General features: G+C 39.3%; 1 protein-coding gene across 5 annotated transcripts in view; it reads left to right on the top strand.

Moving 5' to 3' along the window:
- The window catches only part of ATF6 (activating transcription factor 6), a 223053-nt gene that overhangs the window by 105049 nt on the left and 105956 nt on the right, over nt 1-12048 (top strand). For 4 of the 5 annotated variants that reach the window (XM_033199799.1, XM_033199802.1, XM_033199801.1 and 1 more), the window contains exon 14: nt 2539-2653. In XM_033199799.1, the coding sequence (XP_033055690.1) occupies nt 2539-2653 (115 nt within the window). The remainder of the gene's footprint in view (nt 1-2538; nt 2654-12048) is intronic. The other variant, XM_033199800.1, reaches the window with a different exon arrangement.

The following is a 12048-nucleotide window of genomic DNA, read 5'->3' as shown; positions in this document are numbered from 1 at the left end:
CTGTGGCGTTCTCTGTATTTCCTGAATTTGAATGTTGGCCTGCCCTACTAGGTTGGGGAAGTTCTCCTGGATGATATCCTGTAGAGTGTTTTCCAACTTGGTTCCATTTTCCCCCTCACTTTCAGGCACCCCAATCAGACGTAGATTTGGTCTTTTTACATAATCCCATACTTCTTGCAGGCTTTGTTCATTTCTTTTTCTTCTTTTTTCTTTTGGTTTCTCTTCTCACTTCATTTCATTCATTTGATCCTCAATCGCTGATACTCTTTCTTCCAGTTGATCGAGTCGGTTACTGAAGCTTGTGCATTTGTCACGTATTTCTCGTGTCATGGTTTTCATCTCTGTCATTTCGTTTATGATCTTCTCTGCATTAATTAGTCTAGCTGTCAATTCTTCCACTTTTTTTTCAAGATTTTTAGTTTCTTTGCGCTGGGTACGTAATTCCTCCTTTAGCTCTGAGAGGTTTGATGGACTGAAGCCTTCTTCTCTCATCTCGTCAAAGTCATTCTCTGACCAGCTTTGATCCGTTGCTGGCGATGGGCTGCGCTCCTTTGCAGGGGGAGATGCGCTCTTATTTTTTGAATTTCCAGCTTTTCTGCCCTGCTTCTTCCCCATCTTTGTGGTTTTATCTGTCTCTGGACTTTGATGATGGTGACGTACTGATGGGGTTTTGGTATAGGTGTCCTTCCTGTTTGATAGTTTTCCGTCTGACAGTCAGAAGGACTGTCTGTTGGTCTGTTGGAGATTGCTTGAGGTCCACTCCAGACCCTGTTTGCCTGGGTATCAGCAGCAGAGGTTGCCGAAGATAGAATATTGCTGAACAGCGAGTGTACCTGTCTGATTCTTTCTTTGGAAGTTTCCTCTCAGGGGTGACGCCACCCTGTGAGGTGTGGGGTGTCAGACTGCCCCTAGTGGGGGATGTCTCCCAGCTAGGCTACTCAGGGGTCAGGGACCCACCTGAGCAGACAGTCTGTCCGTTCTCAGATCTCAACCTCCGCGTTAGGAGATCCACGGCTCTCCCCAAAGCTGTCAGACAGAGTCGTTCGCGTCTGCACCGCCCCCGCTCTTTCCCCTAATGGACTGCAGCTGTGCGCTGTCTGCAGAGGTAGAGTCTACAGAGACAGGCAGGCTTCCTTGAGCTGCTGTGAGCTCCACCCAGTTGGAGCTTCCCAGCGGCTTTGTTTACCTACTTAAGCCTCAGCAATGGCGGGCGCCCCTCCCCCAGCCTCGCTGCTGCCTTGGGGATAGATCGCCGCAGACGGCTGTGTTAGCAGTGAGGGAGGCTCCGTGGGCGGGGGACCCTCCCGGCCAGGTGTGGGATATATTCTCCTGGTGTGCCTGTTTCCTTAAAGCGCAGTATTGGGGTGGGAGTTACCCGATTTTCCAGGTGTTGTGTGTCTCAGTTCCCCTGGCTAGGAAAAGGGATTCCCTTCCCCTTTGCGCTTCCAGGTGAGGCAATGCCTCGCCCTGCTTCAGCTCACGCTGGTCAGGCTGCAGCAGCTGACCAGCACCGATTGTCCGGCGCTCCCTAGAGAGATGACCCCAGTACCTCAGTTGAAAATGCAGAAATCACGGTCTTCTGTGTCGCTCGCGCTGGGAGTTGGAGACTGGAGCTGTTCCTATTCGGCCATCTTGCTCCGCCCCTTTTTCTCTTCTTAAGTTAATAATATATGATTGATACATACAAGTTTTCTCTTTGAGGAAAAACGAAGCATTACAGGATCCCTTTAACTCTTCCAGATATTGGTCCTAAACACTAGAAGATCCTGAACACATTAAGAACTCTATTAGAATCATTTGACTGTATCTTTTGGGACATGATGTCGTTTGAGGTATTATCATTTTAGTTTTTAATTTTAGTAAGGCACACACATGGTACTTTTAATATCAATGACTAGCAATTGTTGAATAAATCGTATGGGACAGGATCCATGCTTGGCACTTTACATATATAATATCTCCAATAACAGTCCTGCAAGGTTTGTGTGGTTATCCTCTTTTTATTGATGAGGAAACAGTTTGCTCATGGAGGGTGATTTCCCCAAGAGTGCCCACTTGAGAAGTGAAGCAAGAATTCTAAACCAAGTCTGTTTTCAAATCCTCAGCTTTTTCCACCTTTCACACAACCTCGTAGGCAAGCACACCTTCATATATTTCACAAAGTGATGAAAAATGACTTTTCCTCAGATTTAATTTGTATTACTAAAAAAATTAAAAATCCTTCAAACCTATGCAGAAATCTCTCTGTTTTCTGATACTTTCATTGTTTTTACGTGCTTTGCAATGTGTTTGACCATCTAGTACATTTTAGAGCCTTGATTCAGAAATCAGAATTTTAGCATTAGTGAATTGGTTCTTATAAAATATCCTGATCCTTGGGCTTTACAAAATATTGTTATAAAAATTACTGCCAAAGTGCAACTAATATTTTGGTTGAGAGAGATTCTTAGAATTCAGACACAGCCTTAGAATGGGAAGTATTTTGGGAAAACATGAAACTTTTTATTTTAGTAATACCTTTTATTTTTCTTACTTTAGCAGGAACTCAGGGAGTGAGCTACAAGTATATTATGCTTCACCCAGAAGTTATCAAGACTTTTTTGAAGCCATCCGCAGAAGGGGAGATACATTTTATGTTGTGTCATTTCGAAGGGTAAGTTCATCTTGAAAGAATTGAGTGCTTGCCGTACATAAGACATTGGGCTGAATATTGTGGAAAATACAAAGATGTGAGAAATAGGAAGCAATATAAAATAAATTATGTGAGTGGAACAGTCTAGGTATTGTAATACATGCTTTACTTTGAGCTGTTGAGTATTATAAAGATGAACATGGAATTGGTGTCAGACTATGAGTTTATATTTAGGAAATATAAACTACTTGTTGATTTTTATTGTTTGTAATCCTGATAGCCATACTGTTTTTAACGAAAGGAAAAGTAAAAACATAAAAATATTCTATTTAGGCTTTTCCTATTTAGGCTTTTAAACCAATTCCCATTTGGTTATTGAGAAATAGACTTCTGAAATGTAGGTTTGAGATGGATTATAGGCTGATTATTAATCGTGGAATGTTTGGATCTGTGTTCCTAAGACTTCTATTCCTCTTTTATCTCTTCTTAATTAAACATTTGGGGCCGGGCGCGGTGGCTCAAGCCTGTAATCCCAGCACTTTGGGAGGCCGAGACGGGCGGATCACGAGGTCAGGAGATCGAGACCATCCTGGCTAATACGGTGAAACCCTGTCTCTACTTAAAAATACAAAAAACTAGCCGGGCGACGAGGCGGGCGCCTGTAGTCCCAGCTACTCGGGAGGCTGAGGCAGGAGAATGGCGTAAACCCGGGAGGCGGAGCTTGCAGTGAGCTGAGATCCAGCCACTGCACTCCAGCCTGGGTGGCAGAGCAAGACTCCGTCTCAAAAAAAAAAATAAAAATAAAAAAAAATAAAAATAAAAAAAATAAACATTTGGTTGGTGAAGAGTGCATTAGATAATCAGTTAGCTTATATAAAAGTAAATGTTTATACTAGCACTTTTAAATGTTATGAATATTAGGCTAAATGGAAAAAATGCATAGCTGTTTATATTTCATCTACTTTTTCTATAAAATGAAAATAGTTTCTTCATAGAGTTGCCATGTGAATATCTCTGTTAGAGTGCTGTATGTTAACCCAGGAGCACATGAATGAATTAGAATTCCTCAGTGGTGGTTTCTATCCCAAGATGTTTTTTCTTTCTCTCTTTTTTTAAAAAAAGAAGGGATCTCACTGTGTTGCTCAGACTGGACTCAAACCCCTGGGCTCAAGTGATACTGAGTAACTGACCTTTTTTTTTTTTTTTTTAAAGAATACACTGGGTGTGGTTAGAAGTAAGTACAGTTGACTCTTGAACGACAGAAGTTTAAATGAAGCAGGTCTATTTATATGTGGATTTTTCTCAACCTTAGCAGGATGCCAAACTCACTTATATGCAGGGCCAACTTTTCACACATGTAGATTCCACAGGGCTAACTGTGGGACTTGAGTGTGTGCAGATTTGGGGATACACAGGCGGCTCTGTAACCAGTCCTACATAAACAGAGGGATGAGTGTCTATACTAACAGTAGAATGAGCAAATTTATTCTCTGATTATTACCGCTCACTATCACTGAAATTCTCAGTTAACTAGTTAATTCTTTTCCTAAGGTGTAAATATCTAGCAGCTCAGGTTTTTAGGACCAGAGAACTTTGATACTTGAAAACTAGGGCGATCAAACATCTTATATATTTTCAGTTATTAATCAAAAATGCTGAGAGATTTGGAACCCTTTAGCCATAGCGTCTCATGATCACTGCCTTTTCACAAAATTCCCTGTGTTCACCTTACTCTCTCAGACATAACTGGTATATTTCTATACAGCACAAGCCTCAAAGTTTCTTTTCAGCAGCAAGGGGGCAGCTGAGAACAGTGTTTCCCGCAAGGTTCCAACTATACTGGTCTATGAAAACAAAGTATTTCCTTTACTATTGACATAATTATGTTCAAAGTAGGAGAAAAAAAGTAAACTTTTAAGAATAAGATTCAGCACTGTGAAGAAGAAACCTGTTGGGTGTTAAAATGATTGTGTTGAAGTGTATTTTATGGAAGTTACTGTAGAAGAATGTTTTTCATACTCAAGAGACAGTTTTTCTGAGGTTCAGGATAACTACTGTATTATTTGATGAAAACAGTATAACAGATATTAGAAGTAACACTTGTCAAGCCATGGATTGAAATCATGGTTAGTGCAGTTTTTCTAAGGGAAGAAAACAAGTATTTTTTATAGAGAAAACAATCCTAGCTTTTTTTTTTTCTTTTGAAATGGAGTCTCTCTCTGTTGCCCAGGCTGGAGTGCAGTGGCGCCATCTTGGCTCACTACAACCTCCACCTCCCAGGTTCAAGCGATTCTCTTGCCTTAGCCTCCTGAGTAGCTGAGACTGTAGCCGCATGCCACCACACCTGGCTAATTTTTGTATTTTTAGTAGAGACGGGATTTCACCATGTTGGCCAGGGTGGTCTTGATCTCCTGACCTCATGATCCACCTGCCTCGGCCTCCAGAGTGTTGGGATTACAGGTGTGAGCCACTGTGCCCAACCAATCCTAGCTTTAAAGGGACTGTATTTTTATAAAAGACAGTGAATGGTGGTTTAAAAAATATATATGCATTGCGTTTTTTTGCATTTGTGAAAAGTGATTTCTCATTAGTTTGCTATAAAAGTGCTGTTAGAAAATTATTGATTTCCACTCCCCCCACAGCCCCTTGATGTTCAGGAAGACTGTTAGGACTGTTTCTTACACAAATACTATTAGGAGTATGTCTAACATTCTGTTTGGATTTTTCATTTTCAAATTACTGATTTATCACATTTTGGTGTTTTCTATCAAGGGAGAGTAAAGATAAACCTGAACTGAATTAGCTAATGGTAGTTAGACAGCATCCTTTTCTATTTTTTTCTTGTTTTGGTTTAGTAGTAGGGAAAAGGAAGTTAATTTTATCTTGATGACTGTAAACTATGTTATGGGACAAGAATTTAGTTCTTAAATGCCTGGATTGTTCTTTTTGCTCTTGCTGAAATGAAAATGAAATAATAAATTACCTCATGCTTGGTCTTCTCTTTCATCTTTCAATATAAAATATTCTAACAGTTTCATTAAAAAGGTGAGTGGCATCATTTCTTGTGTAGAAGGATGTAGACTTTTTCTCCCACTTAGGTTCTTAATTTTATTGGCAGAAATTATTGTAATTGATACTACATTGGAAATTCAGAAGAAGATTCCAGAGTCCCAGGTTTCGGCTTAGCATGAACCACACATTTATAATGAAGCCAATAAGCAAGCCATGTTATTTTATTTTATGAATGGACATGTATTTAACAAAATATTTTAATACCTATAAATGTAGAAGTAGCCATTGACTGTTTAGTACTGTTATTTAAGCCACTCTCTCCCAAACTGACACTCCCTCACAGCCTGCATTCCTGTACCTTTTAATCACTTTACAGTTGAGCTGTTGAAATTATTTTCTCTAAAGCAGACACACTCTTGGGTAACTACTGAGTTCCTGTTATAGCTCAGCAAGAGAAAATGCTTATGATCCCAGTAGTCCAGACAAAGGTCCAAACTGCTTCTGTTCTTTTGACTTTCCTTAAAGAATTTTTTACCACCAACATAGTAACCTATTCTGCTTTCTTTGCTTAGTTCTGGTTATTTGTAGCTTATTTTCCTGTAAATACTTTGCCTTTTCTTCCTCTCTGATTTGTTTGTTTTAGTGTGATTTGGAGAGGGAGGTTGAGGAATAACTTTTTCTCAAACTTCCAAGTCACTTTGAGTGTAGAATAACTGATACATTAATAAGAAAAAATCCAATTAAGTTTAATGCTCTGTTTGTTTTTTTTGTTTGTTTTTTGTTTTTTGTTTTTGTTTTAAGAGACAAGGTCTCTATTGCCCAGGATGGAGTACAGTGGTACAATCATAGTTCACTTCAGTCTCCAATTCCTGAGCTCAAACAGTTCTCCTGCGTCAGCCTCCAGAGTATCTGGGACTATAGGAGAGTGCCACCACACCCAGCTAATTTTTATTTATTTTTTGTAGAGATGGGGTCTCACTTTGTTGCCCAGGCTGGTCTTGAACTCCTGGGCTCAATAATGCTTATTTTAAAAATGCTTTTGTATGATAGACTATTTAGGGAGGGAGGGAGGAGGTTGATTAAATAATATAACAAAATGAATTCAAGAGCTAAGACAGAAACAAATACTCAGGAAAGCTCAAATAAAGTTAATAAGAAGATGATTTTAAAAGGGCAGAAAAGAGACATTGAGAAGAAAGGTGGGGAAATGATATTAATTTATTATTTCAATACACATTTAAATACCATCCTTACATGTTGCTGTCTCATCCACTAATATATAGGGAAAGCATTTCTTCCTGGGGCAGTTTTTCGTTAAAAACAGGTTCTCTTTGAATCAGATGACTATGAATGTCAGTTTGCCATATTATCTCTACTTGTTTAATATTTTTTCTTTTGCAAATGAGATGGATGCCTACTTTGGGAACATTTTTTATTTCTATTACATTTTCTGTTTTCAGTACCTGTCTCAAATTGTAAGTAAACACGTCAAGTGTCTTTTCATCAGTTTCAAATACATACATAATATTACAGAAGAACCTGAGCTGGAGCCATGTGACTGCCTGACAGGTGTCTCTTTCTCTTCTCTTTCCAAGTATTTTAAATATTCTAGCAATAGTAACACTATCATACATATTGCATGGATTATAAAGTTAACCTTAAGTAGTAGGGACTTGTTGTAAGATACATGAGATTAAAGAAGCACAAGAAACTGGCTCAGAATCCAAATAATCCCTCTGTGCTTATGCTTCATAGGGTGGAATATATACTAGTCTTCATGGAGAATTGGAATAGGGTTTATTGTCATTTCTGATTTGACAGCAGCTCCAGTGATTCCACTTTAATCTTTTTTACACATTACTGATTCATACTCCTCAAACACAAAGATCTGATTGGGTAGTTTTGTTCTCTTATGCAGAGAATTACTATGGCAGCTTTGGCTTATGATCCATAGTTATTCATTTGTGACAAGAGAAATAGGGTTGGCTTCATTAAATGTATTCTCTTGCTTTGTAAGCCAACAGCTTTATGCAGAAGGAAGAACATGGGGCTGCTCTTCTGAGGAAATGATTGTGGCAGGTGCTGGGAGCTTCATACACTATTATATCACACAACCTTTTATTATTATTATTATTTTCCCCCCATTCTTAGTAAGTGTGCATTAAATTGTTTCTTGTATTGGTGTCTAATTGTTTGATCTAAAAGGCCCATCTTCTCATCTATATGATAAGCCTTTTGAAGGCAGGAAATACCGTATGCTTTTGTGACCACCCCTGACACTCAGCGATGCCTACCACTGAGTGCTTACTGAGCAGAATGCTTTTAGACGTGATCCATTGAGAGAAGTCACAGTGATGGAAGTTTGTTGTTTTTCATAATCATTTAAAAGGTATATTTTACATTGTTTTGCCTAAAGAAATTGGAATCTATTTTACTGATCTGAGAAGTAATAGAAGCTGTGCTTATATCTACTGTGCTGAACTCCAGTAGAAAGTTTAGTTAGAGATGATCTCTGTTTTGTCCATTTATAGTTTGCACTAGCCATATATGAACAGCTTATTATTGTCTCTGAATCTAAGCTGTAAAGCTAAATAACTCACCTGGGTGTAGCTTTCTATGTCAGTGAGTAGAACTTTGAGGTACTTGCATCTTTATTTAAAATTATTTGTTGGGAGCAATTTGGAGTAGATTTTTGTTAGACCTAACTGATTTCTTTTTTTGGAGAAGGAATGGATTCTACTATTTGTACAGATTCAAGCAGTAGGAGCCAGAAACTTGAAACTTTGGAAACATTGTAGGAAATACTGTAATTATTGCAAAAAAAAGGTTGACTGGTGATGTTATTTGTTCAAAATGTTTGCCAGAGGTTTAGTCCCATGGATGGGCATAAAAACGAATTTCAAAAATAGCAATGATATTTTATAACTTCGTACCTAGATTAATACCTAAAACATGAAGAATGGCATATTTTCTTAATGCCTGTTATTTATTTCTTAGAAATTTATGTTTAGTTTATATGCATATATAAAAATTCTGTATACAATTATATGTATATATATAAAATCTTCAGAAGCAGGAGGAATTTCTTTAGTATCAAAGGAAATTAGTTTACAAAGTCTACTTCAAAAGGGTACAGCTCCTTCTTTTGTTCCTAAGACCTCAAAACTTGAGTGTACACATGGATCTTGGAGTTTGGCCATTTTCTTATCTCCACTTTCATGGCCTTTCAGCCAAATTCTAGCTGGAAAACAATGTGAATAGATGAGTTTGGAAAGATACTTGCATTTTAGAAAAGGGTCTTATCTCAGAAGAGAGATGTTTTAAGAAACCTTCTTTTAGAAGGCTTTTTAAAATTAATTTTTAACTTTAAAATATATTCTCATTCAGGTCTAAAACACATTATACAAAAATAGAGCAGAGTTGACTGAGTACCCTAGGTTAATAAACTTAACCTAGATTTATTTAATCATTATACCAATAATGTTCTTTTTATATGTCCATTTTCTGTTTCACTTTATTATATACAAATATTAACACTTTAATGTAAACTACCTTTGTAGTTTACAAACCTTTTTCACATGCATAATCTTAGAAATTCCTTACATATAATCACATAAGTATTCTTAGTCCAATTTTATGGCTGAAAAAGCAGAAGCAAAGAAAGGTTAAGTAGCTTATCTAAGGATACAGAAATGGTAAGCATTAGAACTAGGGCAATAATTAATGGATTCTAATTTAGTACAGGATTTTTTTTCTTTACATTGTAGTGCTTTTTTCTTTATATCTGGTACTTCTAGATATATTACAGCATATGTAAATAACAAATTATTCTAACTCTCTAAAATCAAGATATTTCGTAGACAAATCTGCTGGACAGTTTTGGCAGATTCATTACACAACTTCAAAAATTTTTTGTTTGTTAATTACTCGATTGTAGCTTAAGTACTTTATTAGATTGCGCTTTCATAATGCTGGAGAATAATATAATAGTTTGAAATATTATAATATAGCTTCATATTTCAAGTCAGGAAATACAATAAATAGGCCTTGAAAGTTTCTGGTTTCTTTTTAAAACAGTATCTGAAATTTCCAACATGGTGGAAAAGAAATGTCTTTGCTCTGTCTTAAAAAGGAAGTAGTTCAGGGGGGGCGGAGCGAGATGGCCGAATAGGAACAGCTCCAGTCTCCACTCCCGGCGTGAGCGACACAGAAGACCGGTGATTTCTGCATTTTCAACTGAGGTACTGGGGTCATCTCAATGGGGAGTGCCGGACAATCAGTGCTGGTCAGCTGCTGCAGCCCGACCAGTGAGAGCTGAAGCAGGGCGAGGCATTGCCTCACCTGGGAAGCGCAAGGGGGAAGGGAATCCCTTTTCCTAGCAAGGTGAACTGAGACACACAACACCTGGAAAATCGGGTAATTCCCACCCCAATACCGTGCTTTAAGCAAACGGGCACACCAGGAGATTATACCCACACCTGGCCGGGAGGGTCCCACGGCCACGGAGCCTCCCTCATTGCTAGCACAGCAGTCTGCGATCTAACCGAAACGGCAGCAGCTAGGCTGGGGGAGGGGTGCCCGCCATTGCTGAGGCTTAAGTAGGTAAACAAAGCCGCTGGGAAGCTCGAACTGGGTGGAGCTCACAGCAGCTCAAGGAAGCCTGCCTGTCTCTGTAGACTCCACCTCAGGGGACAGAGCACAGCTAAAAAACAACAGGGGAAGCAGCAGAGGCCTGTGCAGACGCGAACGACTCTGTCTGACAGCTTTGAAGAGAGCAGTGGATCTCCCAACACAGAGGTTGAGATCTGAGAACGGACAGACTGCCTGCTCAAGTGGGTCCCTGACCCCTGAGTAGCCTAACTGGGAGACATCCCCCACTAGGGGCAGTCTGACACCCTACACCTCACAGGGTGGAGTACACCCCTGAGAGGAAGCTTCCAAAGTAAGAATCAGACAGGTACACTCGCTGTTCAGCAATAGTCTATCTTCTGGAACCTCTGCTGCTGATACCCAGGCAAACAGGGTCTGGAGTGGACCTCAAGCAATCTCCAACAGACCTACAGCTGAGGGTCCTGACGGTTAGAAGGAAAACTATCAAAAAGGAAGAACACCTATACCAAAACCCCATCAATACGTCACCATCATCAAAGACCAGAGGCAGATAAAACCACGAAGATGGGGAAGAAGCAGGGCAGAAAAGCTGGAAATTCAAAAAATAAGAGCACATCTCCCCCTGCAAAACAGCACAGCTCATCGCCAGCAACGGATCAAAGCTGGTCAGAGAATGACTTTGACGAGATGAGAGAAGAAGGCTTCAGTCCATCAAACTTCTCAGAGCTAAAGGAGGAATTACGTACCCAGTACAAAGAAACTAAAAATCTTGAAAAAAGAGTGGAAGAATTGATAGCTAGAATAATTAATGCAGAGAAGGTCATAAACGAAATGATAGAGATGAAAACCATGACACGAGAAATACGTGACAAATCCACAAGCTTCAGTAACTGACTCCATCAACTGGAAGAAAGAGTATCAGCGATTGAGGATCAAATGAATGAAATGAAGCGAGAAGAGAAACCAAAAGAAAAAAGAAGAAAAAGAAATGAACAAAGCCTGCAAGAAGTATGGGATTATGTAAAAAGACCAAATCTACGTCTGATTGGGGTGCCTGAAAGTGAGGGGGAAAAGGGAACCAAGTTGGAAGACACTCTTCAGGATATCATCCAGGAGAACTTCCCCAACCTAGTAGGGCAGGCCAACATTCAAATTCAGGAAACACAGAGAACACCACAAAGATACTCCTCCAGAAGAGCAACTCCAAGACACATAATTGCCAGATTCATCAAAGTTGAAATGAAGGAAAAAATCTTAAGGGCAGCCAGAGAGAAAGGTCGGGTTACCCACAAAGGGAAGCCCATCAGACTAACAGCAGACCTCTCGGCAGAAACTCTACAAGCCAGAAGAGAGTGGGGGCCAATATTCAACGTTCTTAAATAAAAGAATTTTCAACCCAGAATTTCATATCCAGCCAAACTAAGTTTCATCAGTGAAGGAAAAATAAAATCCTTTACAGATAAGCAAATGCTTAGAGATTTTGTCACCACCAGGCCTGCCTTACAAGAGACCCTGAAGGAAGCACTAAACATGGAAAGGAACAACCGGTACCAGCCATTGCAAAAACATGCCAAAATGTAAAGACCCTCGAGGCTAGGAAGAAACTGCATTAACTAACGAGCAAAATAACTAGTTAATATCATAATGACAGGATCAAGTTCACACAAAACAATATTAACCTTAAATGTTAATGGACTAAATGCTCCAATTAAAAGACACAGACTGGCAAACTGTATAAAGAGTCAAGACCCATCAGTCTGCTGTATTCGGGAGACCCATCTCACATGCAGAGA

The sequence above is a fragment of the Trachypithecus francoisi genome, unplaced genomic scaffold (assembly GCF_009764315.1).
Source record: "Trachypithecus francoisi isolate TF-2019V2 unplaced genomic scaffold, Tfra_2.0 Lachesis_group5, whole genome shotgun sequence".
Lineage (NCBI taxonomy): Eukaryota > Metazoa > Chordata > Mammalia > Primates > Cercopithecidae > Trachypithecus > Trachypithecus francoisi.
This window is presented reverse-complemented; position numbering and strand designations above follow the sequence as displayed.